Genomic DNA, 18906 nt, shown 5'->3' on the forward strand with positions numbered 1-18906 from the left:
GGCCTCTCGAAGCGCTAAGCACGATTAAAGCACTGGCAGTCCTGAAATGCGTAATACTGGCTAGTTCGTCTCTTAAGAAACAGCATCGACAAAAGAATGTACAGTAAAGGCATCTGCCGTCACATATCTGCGGCGATAGGTGAGCGGTAGGGCTGTAAATAATTCAAGAATTAGTTCGGTTGATTCATATTACAGGCATCACACCTTCCAATTCCATGTCAGTGATGCACAGTCTACAAGTCCATTCTTGCTCTGCCAGTTTACTCAAACGACACTATATGCAGTACACATAAGAGAGAAAAAAAGAATTTAGCCTTCCACAATTTCACATGCGAGCATAAAGTCAAGTTTCAGCAGTGAAGCTGCACTGATCAAGATCAGTCTAAAAATGTAAGCATTGTTTGGTGGGATTCATGACTGATCCTGAAGGACAGGAAAAGGCACTCGAAAATTCGGGCGATCTCCTGAACAGCGTGTCGCAGTCGACCGTGCCAGCCTGCCGCAGAGTCGGCGCTTGGCACATCATGCGGCACACGGTCAAAAAGAACACGCTCTCCTCGCTATGCGTCTTGCTGATCGGACGGCGCCGCTCCTGGACTTCGTTAGCCTCGTCCTCTACGAAGGCCGAGTAGGCGATGTTTAGCGCCGCAAAATAGGTGGCGCGCGTGTCATTCTCCTGGACGGTAAAACAGCCTAGCTCCGTGTTGCTCGCGCTTGTCGAGTTACTGAGCGCGGCGGCGCTCGCGTTGGATAGAACTGCGAGGGCATCACGGTCCAGCGCCTTCAGTGCCTCCGCCACGAAGAGGAAGCCTAGACCACCGTAGAACATGGCCGGCGTACCGTGAGGGTAGTACAGGGGATGCGCCAGAGCACTGGCGGCGACTGCGAGCTCATTCCCAATAGGGTCGTAGGTCACGGGCGACGACGACAGCAGCCGGTGCATGCCGGTGGTCTCGCGGTGGAAGGCTGTGGCCACGGTGCGCTGCAGGCAACGGTGAGACTCGATCCAGTGCTGCACGAACGAGTCCCTCTCCTCCGAGTAGCAGCTGTAGGCCTTTTCGGCTTCTTGGTCTTTGAAGTATTTTCCCGGCGGCCAGATCTGTATTTCCATGGACTGGTACACGGCCAGAGCTGCGCGCTTGGCGCCGGGGTCCAGCTGCGACGAGTTGATCGTCCATACCAGCTTTTCCACAAGCCCGCCAAGAGCGGTGTTCAGCCGGCTGGTGTCGGAGGGCGCGATCGCCATCTTGGCGTGGACAGCAGACAGCAGAGGCCTGTACAGTTCCTCTACGTACAAAGTGCAGTAGACGGGTACGTAGGCAGAGGAGTAAGTCTTGCCCCAGTGGACGATCTGTAAAGGCGTTCTTTCCAGGACTAAAAAGTACAACTGGATGAACTGCCAGGACAAGTGGTAAACAAGCTGCTCGTCGCTGTACTTGTTGAACAGTAGACCAATGGCCTCGAGCAGAACGCTATCACCAATAACTTGGTCGCCGGAGGGAAGAAATTGCTCTTTAGGCAGATATTCTCTTAGGTGTTCTAGCCAGTGCGACGAAGTTATCCTTCCTTTGAGGCTCGCGATTTTGTCGAGAGGAAGGGCCATTGCCAAGCGGCGCTTTTTCTTCCGAATGTCAGTAAGCACGGCAATTATGTCCGTCTGCTCTATGGCGCTGGCTGTTATTTGCGCCGTGTGGGGAGCAGACGTATTCCCGTAAAGAGCTGTGTAATGACTCATCCAGTATTCCACGTAGCTGTCCCGTTGCGTCACATAGCGGTGGTTCATGGCGAACAGCAACAGCACGTCGGGATCACCGGCCGCGATAAAACACTTTCCATGACGGGGCGAAACCATCCTGACCCGGAAGCTCAACCAGAATGTCATCTGCCAGTTGAAGGCCATGTTGATTAGCAGTCCGAGCGCATTCGTGCCGTTTCCAGACCTATCGGGCCACACAAGGTTCAGCTCTTTCAGGAAGGCCATGAAGAGAGTACCGTCGGCAGCCGTGGCGTCATCGCGTTCTTTCATGCAGGCTTCGTACATCTGTAACGGCTTCTCGGCGATTTTGATCATGCCTGCTGAGCGACGCAGGAGGGGCAAGAAGTTGCCCACCCAGTTCACAGCCACCTCACCGAGCGCTGTAGCGCCCAGCTCAGCATATGTCTGCGATGGCGTCCAGGTGGAGCAGATGTGGCTGTCGAAGTCCTTGCATGGGCTGAAGGTGTTATTGATGTTGTAGTCAAGGAAGAGCGCATGCAGGCGGCAATCATCCGTGACGCACACCAACTGCCTCGGCTGAAGACTGGACGTTACACGGAAGAGGTGGAAGAAGGCTACCACGGTCACTGTCACGACCACGACTGCGACCGTAGCCAGGCAGGCCCGCTTCACCCTCGATACCACGATGTCGTCTTGGTCCGTGTCCCGAGGCAGTGCTCCCTTTTCCTGCATGAACACCGGCACGAAAATGGGCCCGCAATCACTAACTCGTAAGCCTTGCTTTCTCCATTGAGCGAAAACCCGTCTCTCTCGATCTGCCTGCCTGCGTACGTGCGTGCGTGTGCGTGTGTGTGTGTGAGATAGAGAGAGCACTGGATGGTACCATAAAAGAATAAAAGATGTCAGGTGGCGGTTAAATTAGATTGGTCGCGCGAGGTTGCTCGGGATAACCTGGATCGCACAAATCCCAACGCTGGCAGCATCTGCCATCCCAGGACAGTGGTGCACCGCTCTACCGTTGCACCACAGCGCCAGGAGTTGCATGATGGCTCCCAAGGGTCTATGAAAGTTAAGTAGAGAAAGATGAATTCTGGAGATATGGGCATACCCACTACCTGTCACGTCATACCCTTAAGGTAGAGTGAGGACAGTGGTACGACGGAGACTGCCCTCACGAAGTTAACGCGTAGATACAGGTTCCTACTCTCGAGCAGTGGGAGGCCATGTTGGTCAGCTCAGACTTGGGAGTTCAAACCCGGGTCATGGAATGGGCTACCCAGGTCGCTGTCAGCCGTGGACTGATAGCCACCTAGCACGGATCGTCTGCATTCTGCCTTTTCTGACGATAAATGTTTTCCAATCCAATAACGGGTGCGATGGCGGCTACGTAGAGTCATGCAGAGGTAGAAATGCCAGCTGAGTGGCACCGGGTTATATCGCACCGCAGTGCGCGGCGACTGCGTTCACGAAGTGGGCGCTGCCGACTTGTGCGTTATGCGTTCACAATGCGGTGGCATTGGATTTTAACCTTGCTCTTAATTGCTTTCTTCTACTTAACTTCTCTTCACATTTTCTTACATTGTTCGCCATGTGTATTTCTTTGCTCAGCATGCACACTCATTTTCAAATTTAGTGAGTCATGCTTTATCATTCTCACTTTTTCTGAATCATTCTTAGTCAATATTAGTCCCTACCAATTTTACAAAGTCCTTTTTTTTAGAGAGGACGGCGGGCAATTCCTTCAACAGCAACCACCTTCCGGCCTGTCCTGCCTCTCCCCTACATGTAGAGAGGAGAACTTTCCTCTCCTCATTTTGTCACCTGCCAAACGTGGCAGGCGGCAAGTGTGCACAACCCTACACCTCCGGACGAGGCCGGACAGTTTTCATTCACGGTGGTGATGTAAGGTTAACGAGTTAAAATTTGGTTCAACCTCCGAACGCCTCTAGTATTCTGGTTTCTGACGTCACGTTTTCTGACTTGCGTAAGCGGCGGGTGCTCTGCGGTGTTTTTTACAAACCAGAAAAACGGTATGCAGAGGCATTTTTAGTACTAAACTGGGACGAGAAGGTACTGGAGGTAAACACTGACGTCAAAATAAACCTGAGGGTAAAAGAAATGAAATGTTCTGTGCTTTTGTTCTCAATGTTTTGGTCCTCTGTCTTTAGCATTTTTCGATATTGTTCGCATATATAGCGCTCTTTTTCATCTACGTATTGTTTTTTTCACTTGCCCCACCCCCTCTGTAATGCGAAAGCCCTTAGGGTAAAATAAATGAAATGTTCTGAAGTGTTAAAATAAATTTGTGACATCGCTTTCAGCGCCCCATACTTTTGCTCTTATCGTGCATCTTTTGACACATTGCAGCTTGCTTTCATTTTACACCTCTCTGCAAATTTAAACTGGTATACATACAATTGATACACCTATACTTCACTTCTGAAATATACACTGAAAACACTCGCTGAATACACTCGCTGCTGACGAATCGATACACATTCTGCGCTCCAGAAACACGAGTTGGCTCCTGGCAGTTATTTTCAAACTGGAACACATTCAGCATTCCGTCGGCGGCTGCCAGCGCAAGATTCTAAGTCGTTGCCAAGCAAAAGTCGTTGCTGCATAGGCTTAAGCCCCGCCGCGGTGGCTCAGTGGTTAGGGCGCTTGACTACTGATCCGGAGTTCCCGGGTTCGAACCCGACCGCGGCGGCTGCGTTTTTATAGAGGAAAAACGCTAAGGCGCCCGTGTGCTGTGCGATGTCAGTGCACGTTAAAGATCCCCAGGTGGTCGAAATTATTCCGGAGCCCTCCACTACGGCACCTCTTCTTCCTTTCTTCTTTAACTCCCTCCTTTATCCCTTCCCTTACGGCGCGGTTCAGGTGTCCAACGATATATGAGACAGATACTGCGCGATTTCCTTTCCCCCAAAGAAACCAATTATTATTATTATTATCATAGGCTTGGCGCATGCGTTCAACAAGAGGGAAATGACGGCACCTACCAATGCTACCAGCCAGGTTTCGGAGAATGGGCTACCCAGGTCGCTGTCAGCCGTGGTCCCCAGGTGGTCGAAATTATTTCGGAGCCCTCCACTACGGCACCTCTTCTTCCTTTCTTCTTTAACTCTCTCCTTTATCCCTTCCCTTACGGCGCGGTTCAGGTGTCCAACGATATATGAGACAGATACTGCGCGATGTCCTTTCCCCCAAAGAAACCAATTATTATTATTATTATCATAGGCTTGGCGCATGCGTTCAACAAGAGGGAAATGACGGCACCTACCAATGCTACCAGCCAGGTTTCGGAGAACTGCCACAACACAGGCGATAGCAATGTCGTCATGTCGTGTGCCTCTCGAAAGCCATTTCACGCACCAGCTGACTTTACGGGCTTCGCTTTCTTAAGTGCCTCGGCGGCCAAACTACAGCGTATTCATTTCCATCGAGCCCATTTCGAGAACGCGAGAGAGTCTGCTGAAGGTGACAACGAAATGGAACGGCATTGAATAGTTAAGGAAATTGGACTGGTCCCGAAATATGACCTAACCACGGCCAAGGACATTTTATCGGGACGCAAACACACGATGAAGTTGATGGAGGTCTCGTTAGGCGCGGATTCTCCCAAATTTGAGCGGGAGGCTGACAGAAGCTCTATCTAGTTCGGAATCAAGCCGTTTTCAAGAATTAACGTAAGGCGACCTTTAAACTGATTCTTGGCTTAACCAAAATCTTTGACCTGAACTGTCATTGAATTTAAATTGATTGGTGGCACCTGTCACGACCACTCTGCAAATGTGCTTGAGTAAACGTGCATAGCTTCAACCTGGCGTCGGGTCAACAAACCCATACGGAAGTATTCTAATCGCGACAAAGGCAAACAGCTCTTCGAAAAATATATTTACTTAAAATAACTTCCCGCTTTCCCCAAGGCGAAATGAATGCGCTAGCCGACAGCACAATCAAGACAGTGCCATTATAGACAAGCCTACAGTGTGCAAGCCCACTTGGAGGATAAAGCGGCAACAAATGGCACGCCATCAAGGTTGCCCGTTCGGTCCTTCAGGATCACATTCTCAGTAGCCATAATTTTTAGTGGACACACCACAGGCGCGTATCACATACACCGACTACGGGTTGTGCCAGTCGCACTCATCTAACTACACCCTATTCCTCCACGCGTCCCCGAACAGCACGACGACAATTATTTTTAATGAAAATTGGGCAGCTTGGACAAAGAGCGACATGGCCATAGTGTTTGACCTGCGCAAAGAGCGGCCAAAGAGCCTTTTTTTTCTTTGCAGACATTTCACCCCTGAGAAAGAGAAGCAGTAGTCCAGGGGAATGTTGCTCCCAAGTGAGAACCGGTGAGCACCCAAACAGCAACGGCTGTCCGGATGTAATGCTTACCAGTGATAAAAAAAGCCTGCCTTTTTAAAAATTATGATCGCTCGATGCGGGTTTTTGGACTGACGTAAGCGAGATCGACATGCTTAATATAGGAATCGGGAGCTTCCGCGCTCAAAATACTGCCCGTGTAGTCTTTGCAGGAAACACTCTGGCAAGTATTATCAGTCAGATGTAAGTTGGTCGGGCCCATGGCATTACATCCAGGTATGTATAAATAGGCAGACGCCTGTCTTGGCTTCTGTGGACTTCGTGGCAGCCGCCGGCATTATAACGTGCACCCACATAGTGTGTATGTATACACGTGCGTGTCTGCCTTAGTGTGGTGTCTTAAGCCTGTGTGAGCGTTGCTAAGTAGAGTCTGCCGCATGGTCACTCCTGTACTAGTAGCGCTGTATACTTCACTTACGTCTTGGCATCCGATACAACACACAGGGCTGTCGGAGTTGGTGCTTTTATGGGGTGAAGACGGATGACACACGACACAACTATCACATAACCTCATGCGCTCCAGTTCAAGTTAATGCATCAAGGGAATTCTAAACGCAAGTGTTCACTGAGGCAATTACACCACAATCTCGTTTAACGTGACCTAATGCTTTGACTGATATCCTACAAGTTAATAACTGGCTGGCGGTTTAGCATGGCTAAGCGCGAAAAAAATGTGCAGTAGCACTGTCAAGGTGAGCGCCTAAGCCCCGTACATGCTAAAGACATTTGGCCTAAAAGCCTTTACACGGAAGCCATCTACCATGAAGGCCTTCACTTTACCAGAAAGCCATTAGCCTAAAGGCTTTTGGCCTAAAAGCATTTACTATGAAGGCATTCACCTTGAAGACCTTCACCCACGTGTACACATTTGGCAGGTTGCCCACCACGAAGCAATCTCCACGGACGTAGGTACGCATGCCCTAAATTGGAAAATGCGCCCAGTGGTGCACCTGACGTGAAAATGCCCAGAAGCTTAAGTGACGAGAGAAGCCGTGCAATATCACAGATCGCAGTACCATCATTCGGAAAACGTTTACCCTTTCTGAAGTAGCTGCAGTTCACTCACCCTTTTTCATTCCTGAAATCATGCATTCTGGCCCTACGTGGCCTCTGGGCGATTTTTCTTGTAGTATAGACGGCCAAGGCAACAATAATGTCGCACTTACCGGCGGCCTAATAGCTCCCATACTCGTCCCCGAGCCAATTGCACGCTGATGAAGTGCAGGTGGTGGCACCAACGGCATCTCAATTCCTTTAGGCAGGAAGAATTTCTTCCTGAAGGCTGCCCGGCTGAGTCCTTCCCTCTTCGGCGGGTGCTCCTGTACCATGAGCGTGTTGTAGAGGTTTCGAAGCTGGTCCCGCGTAGGCGACAACGCTCGTCTGCGCTCTCGGGAGCTGGCGAACTTCAGCACAGACTCCGAGCTGGAGCTAGGCGACGGCGCAGGAAGTGGTGGCGGCACTGGTGTCCGGTTTCCCACTGCGTGCCGTTTCCCCTGGGAAGATGAAGCGCGGAAGGCTCGTGCCGAGGTGAAAGTAGCGTGATGCGAGTGCACTCGACGCCCGAGTGTACTCGGTGCAAGTGGCTCCACGCTACGTTGGCCGTACGAGACACGGCGCGGGGAAGACGCAGCCAACGCTCGTTTGTAGGTTGGGCGAGTACCTTCCTGCTGCGCCGTACGGCCTGCGTCGGAGGTGTTTGCAGGTGGAGGCTGAGCGGGCGCGTTAGGCTGCACCGATGTCATGACGTCGACTGCCGGTTTCGAGGCCAAGCTGCTCTGGACTTGTCCGACCTCCTCACGAACAATGCCCGTCGCAGCGCTATCTCGGTTGTGGCCCTGCAGCTTGCCCTGAAGAGCAGAAGGCGCCTCGAGCGATGACGATGAACTGGAGGTCGTACCGGATTCGTCTCTGTTCGTTCCATCGTCGTCCCTGCCGTGCTGAGTGCCGCGTCGCGATTCCTGGCGTTGCCACGCCGACGACAGGTTCAGAAGCGGCAGCTCTGATGGGAAGTCGAAATCAGATGATGGTGCTCGTTCCCTTACTCTCTCTCGGGAAGAGTCCTGACGCCCAGCTCCAGTCACTTCTGGTCCCTGGCCACCGCTTCGGTCTGGTTCCGGACGGTTCCGGATGTAGGCCACGATTGGTCTTGAGCGGCGAGGAGTGCCCGTGAGGGTCCGAGTTCCCCGAATGGTCTGGGTGCTTCGCTGCGGTCCGGTGGTGTCCTCTGGAAGCGATGGCATCTGTCTCGCCCCAGTGACGGTTACTGCCGCCAGGTCTTCAACCGGGGCCTTTTCGTCGTCGTGTTGAGGTTGGTCTGGGGGCGTCTGAGCCGGACCGCCGTCGGGAACTGCTGTCTCAGCTCTTTGCTCCATGTCGGGGCCTCCTGGATCTCAGCAGAATCTATCGTGCGAACAGGGCGACGTTCTTCTTCTGCTTCGTGCGTGCCACGAGCTGAGGCACGGCACGCGGCCCGTGCCGTGAACTGAGCGAGGCAGGAAACGAATTCGAGAAAAAGAAAAATCTGCTCATAGTGAAACTTGTAAAAAGGGCCGCCATTTTCAGGGAATAATTATATCGACACAAGCATGATTCACGTAACTAGAAGGTAATCTTGAGGCAATCTTATTTTTAGAGCAAGGATGTGGATGAGAAACTCCTTAAGAATGAGCCGAGTTCATTTCGACCCCATTTGGGTATTTAACGTGCGCTGACATCGCACAGCTCACAGGCGTTTTTGCGAGGACGGAATTCGAATCCGCCGTATTGCGCTAGGTGGCGCAAAGACTCAGCCGCAGCACCACCACGATGGACAAAAAAATGCAGAAATACACTCATAGGGAGAAGATGGCTTTGCAATATTACCCAACACGAATTATCGTAAAAAGAAGCAAGGCTGATTAAACAACAGAAAATCAAAGAGAAAATTTAGTAAAGCTGTGGCCAAGTTCAGTGTAAAGTACTTGCGTCAAACCGGTGCGTTAGAAAGCCCAGATTACATTAAGAGGCAGGCACTGTATCCCCTGACATTAATAAGAGTAGCTTGTTGCATAGCCTTTCTTACCTTTCGTTCACTTTGTTTTCAGGATGAGTTAGTGCTGCCAGAATTAAACATGCTCTTTTACTTAGTACGCAAAATCAATAAATAATCATTTCATTAATTACAGACAGGAGTGATGGGTGGCTCCCCTATTCCAAGAAGCCATTGGACTCCGCTGCCGCCAGGGCCCTCGCCACAAACCCTCGATGGTGCGCACGGTCAGGTTGGTCAGCGGTCATTCCCACTGCTCATGCGTCGGGTTCTTGAGTGTTTATATTCTTTGTGTTGGCAGGCGCATATCCTGCTGCAAAGGTCTGCCTTTTCGTTACAGAATTGGAATTGCACTTTATAGAGATTTGGGAACAGTATTGGAGGGACTCTGAAGTGCCTTCCGAGGAGAGCACATTAACTCACTTTATCACTGCACTGCGTTGCCATGAAAACCAGAGCCAAATAATACTATTCTACACGCAACAGACGACCCACAATCACGCGTAAAAGTTGGCGAGCCCTTCCTGGCGACTTTTGCATGCTCGCACCCTCCTCCGTCCCCCGCATCTGCGTAGACAAGGTGAGAGGTGGCCATTGGTTAGATGCTTTCAGACGTCAGGCAACTGCCAAGGCTGCAGCCAATGAGCCGCGTAACTCCGGCGGGTCGGGAAGCTCCGCTTCCAGAGGGGAGTCGGAGAAGGAGCGCCTACCTTCCAGCGTGCAAAAAGTGATGATAGGAGAGGGAAAGGCGCGAAGATGCTGAAATTCAAATTTTAACTACAGATAACTCAGCTCCTATAAAGCACATTTAAAAAATCCTTGCTGGACACTGTTTGTGAAGCGGCGTGCTTCAATATCCCAGGCATGCCGCAACTTTATTAGAGCCCCCTTCACAGCTCCTTTAAGAATGCTGGGGCTATAGAGGAAATTGTAATTAGCAATTTCCTAAGCGTTCCTTCCTCCATTTATGAGGGATTTACTGTGCGCTCCTACGTCCTCCTGTCAAGTCTGTAGTGAAGAAGGATGTCATCGTATGTGAGCAATGGATATTGTTTATGTGCACATACCAACCGGGACACCCGAAGTTTCAAGTAGACGGCAGCGGTGTGAGCACCGTTACTCCTTAGGCTGTCAGCAGGCTCTGTGCGGGGGTCCAGATCATTTCGCATGATTCCTCTTGTCCTTATGCTGGGTTAGGATGCTTGTTGCTCGTTTACTAATCGCCCTATTTTCAAAGTTTCTACATGTTACCTGTGAGTCGGTAATGATCATTGTATTGGATTCTGTGATGACGGCTAAATATTTGACAATTTCATCTGCTATAAAGGTTTTTTTTTATCTAATTGAGAAGCACGTGTAATTCGTGATCATTGTTTACAGCTGCTGCTACCATACCTCCACTTAGACGGCTGTGGCCTTGCACTTTTTACTGTATTTTGCCCTGGCTTGTCTTCTAGTATCGTGATACTTAGGGTTTGACATTGATCTTGGCTCTGATTTCGGTAAGTAGCGTCTGTGTTTCTTTGCATGGTGCTGTTCCGGAAATACCCGTTGTTTTAAACCTATCTCACAGGTATGCGTAATCCACGCTGCCTGAACACGCATAGGACATTGACGAGAGTTGAGTTCGAATGACAGCAGCTGGCAGAGTGATAGGACAACTCTATATTTAGAGGGACTGGAACAACACTTGAACCACAGCGTGATTTCCCACCTACTGGAGCCTTCTTCAATGCAACAGCCACGGCCAAAACAGCGGATGTTCCACTGTATTATGGGAATTCTGGCTGTGCTACAGAGTGTGGCCGAGACTGAGACAACGCTAGGACCCCATGAATGGGCTCAAGGATCGCCTCACCACCCGGTCGCTCTCTAGGAGTCCGATGTAGAGAGGTTTTTTCGTATCACTACAGGATAGCCGCTTGATCTTAGGCACTGCCGCTGGCTGAAAAGAAAACAGGCCACTGTCGAGTGCTGCAGTTGGCTGCCCCAAATGCGGGTTGAAGGAACATAGATGAGGCTTAATTAACACAGAATTTTCCTCCTTGTGCGATCAAGAAAAAGTACAAAGCTAAGCAGCGGATATTAGACCAAAGATAATGAAATATTTGTAATTTCAATTCACGTGTGAGAGAAAAACAAAGTAGTGAAAGAAAAAGTAAAGAAATAAAGAACATAATCAATCAATCAATCAAGACCGAATCGGTCAGCCTTCGGGCACATGCAGTACGGGCCACAGTCCAGGCAGCGAACGCCCAGAACGGGGCAGTTCCTGGCCGCATCACCCTGAGCCGAGAACGTTTTCAGACGGAGCGGCAGAAGAGGTTGAAGATTGGCTTTAGTATAACCAATGAGGCTGTAATTGTACAACCTCTGGGATCGAACGTTAGCGCTAGTAAACATTTTCTTCTTCCTAATGAGACACTCCACTCATTGTGTCGAAGATGATGAACTTATTTACGGTATGACAGGAGAAATGATGGAAAGCAGTGAACGGCCAGAGGCAGGCTAGCCGCAACAAAGTCATCGTACACCTTGATCTTGTTCTGTTCTGCTTCCTGCGCAGCCCGGCGTAACAATATGTTACACTCATTTGTGCATCGTTTATTTCATCGGTAGTTCTTTACACTTCTCTATCTGTGATCAGAATAAGCGAGTGAGCGATACGAATAACTAGCGACATCCAGCGCGAATGAAAAATAAAAAATAAAAGGAAGTATGGCCTGAAAGACTGATTCTTTATCTTCATTGTTCCCGCAACCGTTCGGTCTTACGACACAGCTGGGTACTGATTTCGGACGGAAGAGACACACGCGTTCATTCTTTTCGGCAAATTTTTGTGTTTTCATGTCATTATGGTCACGGGGGCTGCTGAATTGACCAGCAAGTTGTAAATGGTCCTCTGTTTCTCTAAGTAGCAAACGTCGTTTGATGGTACGGTGGTTGTTCCTGCATGCATATTTTGTACTTGAAGGTACACAGTTTCTCACCCCGCACTATTTTTGAGTGAACCGTGGTTCCACTGATCTCCCTATACCAAACGGAAGACTGATGCAATTGCATCCAATATTTAATTGAATGTGCATAAGCCCAAACTCATGACGACCAACTTACATCGCTGATGTGCATCGCTGTAAACCAGTTCGTGCACAAGTTTTTTTTTATATATATAAAAGTGCGTGGGGCCAGGACCAAGAAGCTTTGTACTATCGACGCCTCTCTTTACGTGCCATACACATGTACCTCAGTGTTCCTAATCTGACCGTGCTCTAATCAGAGGGGCTCATTTTGGTTTTGCAACCCTGTCTTCGACTCAGCTCTACATACAACTTTGATGTGCTATTCCGCTGAACTGCAGAACTCCTGACGTTATTCGCAGGCACTCCACGATTTTTTATCAATCGAATTTTCGAGAAACGATTTTTCAGTCTAATAGAGTTAATAAAAGTCTAATGGAGGTTGCATTTGCTTGTTCTATAGCTCAGTATTGGAACAATATGAAGAAAGCACAAACGTGTGTTGTGAGGTTGGTTGTGCTCAGTAAACAGGAAGAATGATGATTTCTCCCGTACCTTTTGCTTTAAACGAGCTCTCATCGCATTCAAGGCAGCGTGTGCAAAGACGAACATACGCTGCCTCGTAATTCCGCCGCTCCATCTTGTCAGAACTGCTTATTCTATGTGCTAAGCTTCTGTCAAAAATGAACATGAGAACCCCGTTTAATAGAAAGGATAAAATATTGTTACAGGGTTAACGATCAGCCGAGTTACATTGAATCTACAAAGCAAATGACCGCAATGGGGGCTTTGTTGTCCAAGACGAGTAGGAGGGTAAGCTTTTAGCATCGCAACTAATTGTGCCTTTAGGCAGTAATTTAAAATTGTCGAAAGGATCGCAGTGACCAGCGCCGCTAAACTCAAAAGTTTCACGAGAGAGTTCGAAACGTGAAAAAACAAAACGCTGTCCCGGCTGCAGTCCTGTTTTTGCGTTCCTTCGCAAGTTATTGCCGTATTTTTGCGCTTGCAAGTGTCTTACACTGTGAACGAACTGTATTCTGCCCCCACGAATATATCGTTCACATCAGCAGGTGTAATGCTGTTAATGCCATTACAAATTATTCTGTCAAACAGCAAACACCTCTTCAGCTATAAACCCGGTTCAGCTACAACTAGTGCTGGTTATTTCATCTATATATGCTGCTCGCACTACATTTGTGTAAGTCTATTTGGTTTCTGTGATCACCGTATTCGCTTTCAACGGACGCCAATTTTTTTTAATATGTGCATTTTTCGTGCCGGTTCTGTTCTCTAGCACAGCAGAAAAGGCCATATTCGAGGGTCAAATGCGTTTGACCTGTATTGACCACAGAGAATAAGTCTTAAACACGGGGCAAGCATACGCTCGCTCTCGCGGTAAAGTATAAGCTAGGCACCAGAAAAACCCAATGGCCAGCAGAGAAGCATTGAGTCTGTTATTGACAGAGAGAAAAAAATACAACTTCACCGGGGACGACACACAGCGGTGGATTTTCAGACGCGAGCTTCCGTTAATCTTCCTCTGAACCCTTTAAAGAACCCCGGTCCCCGGGCGCGCAATTTCAGCGCTGCCAAGCCCCGAGTGCGGCTAGGTCCACTAGAGCTGCCCTGCCGAACGAGAATTCTCGGAACGCCTTCCTCCCGCACTGGCTCAGCCCCGAGCAGCTGCCCAACTTTCTCAATGCGGCCACGGCCGCAGTAGGATGGGGGGAAGCCGCCCGCGATGCGGTTTCTCTGCTCCGCACTTGCCAACGCTCATTTGCATTGCATAAATCACGTCGCGGGAACACGGCGTGTGCGCGCACTTCAAAGGCAGCCACGCACCCCTCGCCGCCTCCGCGCAACCCGCGGGGCGCTTGCTTACTTAGGACGACTTGCTCCAGAAGGCGTGTCCAAGGCTGCCTAATTATCGTGCCCGCCAAGGAAAGTGCCGCGCGCGGAATCCGACATGCAGAGAAGGGAGAGCAATGAGTTGGCAGCGGAGCAACATGCGAATCCTGCTTGAAAGAGGGAAGACAGCGGCGAGTGCGGGAAGTGGCTGAGAGGAAAGCAGTGTTCACTGGCCGTGCCTCCACGCCTCCTCTCTCTCGGCTTCATCTCGTCATGCGAACTCTTTATCACCCGCGCTTCATCAATCGGGTGGTCGGGAAGCAGAGCAGGAGGGAGACCTGCCTCGCCTCGTCTCTTTCTACGCCGATGCCCGATTTCGCAGTCAGCGAGGCGGAGAACAAGCTTGAAAGAGCCGCTCTCGGCTACGGCGACCGCAACTTTCCCTGCTCGAAGCGTTCGTTCGTACGAAGGTTCTGGCTTCCCCCCCTTCACCCACCACCCCCGCCTCAACTCCCACTCACGCTTTCGCCGTCGGTGCATGCCGAAGCAGTCTCTCTGCGCGCCGCCGATGCAAATCTGCCCGGGTCGTTACCATTGTCGCGGTCGGTTGACTGCCGCAGTTGTCCTCCGCCCTTTGCGGAGCGTCGAACTCTGGTGTTCCCCTGTCTTTGGACCTGTCTCTTTCCTTTTGCTCCGGCGCACGTGAGCGGGCCGTGGGCGCGAGTTCTGAGCGTGGCCCTCGATGAATCGCGCCATCTTCCTTCTCGAGACTTCTGGAAGGAGGCATGAGAGACAAGGAACTTGGCCGAGCGACTTTCTCCGCCAGCAGCCTTCTCTGCAGTGGCTAGCGTCTGTTCCTTTCAGAACAAAGAAAACACAACCGCCACAGCTGTATACAAAAGCAGTCAGGGAAAGAAAATGTGCACAGCTAGCAGTTCCTGAACCACCACACGACAATTGGCGGAGCAGGGTCCGAGAAGGAATGAGAGGGAACCTAGGGCCGAATAGAGGAGGTCATATAAAAAGACTCCTCGCGTATTGTTCAAGGAAAATAGTGGTGGTGCTCATCGCAGTTTGTGCGGCATAACGCAGCTCATCGTTCTCTTGGCCTTCCACGCACTCTTGAGGCTTCAGCATGGGGAAGCGAAGAGTGTGGACCGTGATCCTAACGCTGGCTCTTCTCCTAGCGCTTCGGAGGCGGGATGCGGCAACGACGGCCTTCCAGATGCTCCGGCTGAAAAAACTCGCCAAGCTGGCCATCATCGGCCGGGCGCTGTCGCCGCAGATCGTGCCCATACCTGTGCCGTACGGTGCACCAGCTCCAGCCTACTACCCGCCACCACCCCCGCCGCCACCACCACAGCAACATTACCCGATGCACTACCCAGCACCGCCGCCGGTCCACGGCCATCCAGTGCCTATTCCAGTGCCCGTGCCCGTGCCAGTTCACCACCACCATCATATTGTGACGCACTCGACAGGCCACACGACGCACTTGACTCAAGACGGAAGCTGGTGAGGCGCTCCGTTCTCCTTGGAAGAGACACTGATGGATCGACACCGCGTACGCATTTCGTTCTGCTGAAGCTGGACTTCACCCCATCCACGTCATGAAGCGAGGTGACTGGTTCTGGATGACGAGGAAAAGTTGTGCGGAGGATTGTAAACTCTCAGGATTCGCGTTAATCCATCGTGCTGCTATTCCTGCACGCGGGAATGGTAGTCTCTGGCAAGGTCGACCAAAAACCGCCTGCTGATACTAGAAAGTCACCTTCGTCTGTGGTTCCTACGGGGACTCCTTTACATGAACTTTCGATGGATATTTAGAAGAAACTGTGAACAGCACTGTTGACTACGACAGACGGTATGGTGGATTTAGACGGTTTAAGGTAAAGTTCGGATGTATAATGCTAACCTTCACATTGAATAAGCGCTTTTGCTGATGAAACGCTATTGACAGATTGACGATATTACTATAGTGTCTCCGCGCTGGTTTTGGAGATGATTACAACGATATGGGACACTGAGAAAGACCGGGCATTTTTCTTCCATCCGGGAGATAAGCGGTGCGCTTTTACTGCCGCTACAGTTTTCGACGTCCCCGCAGTATGATTAATCATTGTTATTGCAACTTGTGGGGCAGATGCTGTATGACTGAATAAAAAGTTTCGTTCACATTAACAACTCTTCTTATGTAAATGTGTATGTAACATGTTACTCCTAGAAACTTTTCACTGCGTCGAGTGAAAGAACGCATCCTCTGACAGTGATCACGGTAGTAATTTGCACGGTAGTAATTTGGAGGAACCGCTGAAGCTTTTCAGAGAAATCAGTGTGTTCGGGCCATTCTTCCTTATCCTGCACAATTCGGTTTCCTTTCCTTGTGCAACGGGCCCTAACGTAGACTGAGCTGACATGCGCACGCTAAATCATTCCTCTCGTGTTTATTTATCGGCTAATGCTTATAGACTGACATATTAGTGGTATCGTGAAAGCTTTTATTTTATGACAAGTGGAACCATGGTCGCAGACTTTTTAAAAACCTAGCTCTACTTGGCAGTTCTACTTAGAAGTAGACGAATTTGTCCAATTCTCTCTAAATATATATTTAGGAAAAGGTTTCGGCATCATTTCGAAACAAAAAAAAATGTTATAACAAGATTGGACTGCACAAGTCATCTTATTCGATTCCCCACTTATTTATCCAGCTAATCTTCGACAGTCAGATGCCGCTTAATGACTTGTAAGAGCCACCAAATACACTGCCAAACAGGACAGCGATCGAGCACATAGGCAGTTGAGTTCAACGTTTCTACAAATGAAATCGCTTGCCGGCACTGCGCGTTTTCCCCCGTTTTTTTTTTTTTTCATTCGCGCACCAACATGTCATGAAACGTAGAAAACACACTGACACCTCGTCCTGACTCGGGGCGAAGAACTGATAGCGTAATTTGAGCTGCATCCGCCCATGTCCCAGCTCATGATTAAATAGGACGATTTCCGAGCCCACTTCCATGAAATGACAATAACATTTTCGAATAGTGTACACATCCCGCGGCCTACATTGGTGTTGTGGCTTACAACCTTCTGGGTATCTTCTTTGGCAAGCAGGTCAACACTTTAAAAACTTTTCGGCTACGAAATAAGGCGGTGACGCCGACACTGTTCAGTCACTAGAAAGTCTCCACTACTCCGCCTATCCTATATGACCCGTGTCCATACCGGTCACATACCTGTCACATACCTGTGTCCATGTCCGGACCCCGTAGAGCATCTGTTACGGGTCCAATTGGACTTATTTTTGGAATTGTGGCGGAGAGTTTGAAGGTTGCTTCACTTTCGCCACCGGTTGGCCCGGTATTGCACTACCTCCGGGATCGGCCTTATCTTTAGCGCGTCTTTACTATCCTGTCTTTCTATCCCATCTTTCAACTCTCCTACTATCTGCACGTGGTAGCGATTGTGGCTTGGCTTGAGCCAGTGAGCAGGCCTGTGCACTTTCCTTTTCTTTCTTCCTGGCAACAACAGACTGACAGACAGACAGGTAGATGTGGACATTCACCACCTGATGTGACTGTCTGCTCGGCACTGAGACCGGCCATGATCCGGCACCTGACAGCAACGTGTTTGTCATCGGACAGAGCAACATCCTATTTTGAGAGGACACAGAGCGTTTACCATCGGCCGATTTTAGAGTCGATTCACTTCACAAGCTTATTCCCATTCATGTATCCTTTTTATGCACAGCGAAAATAATCAACGCTAAGCAAACAGTCTACACAACGCAATCATTGTACAGAACCAATGCAACAATTACTATAAGACTATCAAAGACGCTGGCAATTTCAGCGTCTGCTGAGACAAAAATAAAGTAATAGCTTCAAAGGTAAGATCAGACCCTCAAATTCCCTTTTAGTTGTGTGGTATAAAGCAACGTTTCGCTTTCTGCTTGCCAAGTGACGTATTCCTTAGGACTGCCTTCATGGTGTATACACAACTTCCATTCTTGCTGCCTCTTAAAACTGGCACTTAATTCTTGCAAAACATTATTTTTGGTCAAGGACGTAGCCATGGATATCCAGGCTTTTACGGCGGAAGTTTAGCTTGACTTGTAGCCATTCCGTAATTAACATGAATGTAACTTCTGTCGTCTCTCCGAAAGTTTTCATAAAGAAACACTCGGAGGACGGTTACGAGTGTGTAACGCGAATGTTCAAGCGTTAGCTGTATTATGAGAGGGGCTAGGCGTTTTCGCTCCAGATTTCGAGCTAGCTCGATCACCCGGGTTCTGAAGGTAATGCTTCCGTCATGACATTCCAAAGTAAAGAACATTTCATAGCGTTCTGGTTTAAATTACTAATCTCCTCTCCTATGTTCGAGCGCTCGCCGGTTTTACATATTAAGCACACACACCACATAGCAGCCAACGCTGCCAAAGCTAGCGGGCCTTTTCGCGCAGGCTAAGTCCATGCCCAGCATGTAGTTCGCCGTACAAATAAAGTGAACACAGGCATATTTCGTTGCGGCAAATCTCAGGCATCGTGACTGGCAACCTCCTGCACTTCGTTTTACCTCTTACCGCTGTTAGGGCTGATCGCTTTTAATCCATCCGCGCGTAAAATGTACGGTAGGTCGCGGTAAAACGAGACAAAAATTTGCAAACTCATACTCTTTTTGCTATTTTACTTCAAAACCCGAAAACGTTGTACAGGAGCCTTCCTTGGCATCTTAGCTAAGTGTTCAGTAAAACTAAGAAACCTTGCAACATCGCAACTATAAATATTCATCAATTTTAAAAAAGTCCCCTTTGTCTCATTTTTCCCCGACACACGGGGCAAAACGAGACATAGGTGGGGCAGAACGAGACATTTTGCCAAAACCAAAAAAAATCAGCTCTCGCA

General features: G+C 49.6%; 1 protein-coding gene and 1 pseudogene across 1 annotated transcript; one reads left to right on the top strand and one right to left on the bottom strand.

Annotated features, from left to right (window-relative positions):
* Positions 1 to 207: 207 nt before the first annotated feature.
* LOC144094798 (endothelin-converting enzyme 1-like) lies at positions 208 to 8472 on the bottom strand. The gene is made up of 2 exons (XM_077628691.1): positions 7279 to 8472; positions 208 to 2443 (listed from the first exon to the last, which is right to left on the bottom strand). Exons 1-2 carry the CDS (start codon positions 8350 to 8352, stop codon positions 383 to 385), a joined length of 3135 nt encoding a protein of 1044 aa, XP_077484817.1. The 5' UTR covers positions 8353 to 8472; the 3' UTR covers positions 208 to 382.
* An 8762-nt stretch (positions 8473 to 17234) lies between these two features.
* On the top strand, positions 17235 to 17396 carry LOC144095773 (U2 spliceosomal RNA; annotated as a pseudogene).
* The last annotated feature ends 1510 nt before the right edge of the window (positions 17397 to 18906 follow it).

The sequence above is a fragment of the Amblyomma americanum genome, chromosome 6, assembly GCF_052857255.1.
Source record: "Amblyomma americanum isolate KBUSLIRL-KWMA chromosome 6, ASM5285725v1, whole genome shotgun sequence".
NCBI classification, from domain to species: Eukaryota; Metazoa; Arthropoda; class Arachnida; order Ixodida; family Ixodidae; genus Amblyomma; species Amblyomma americanum.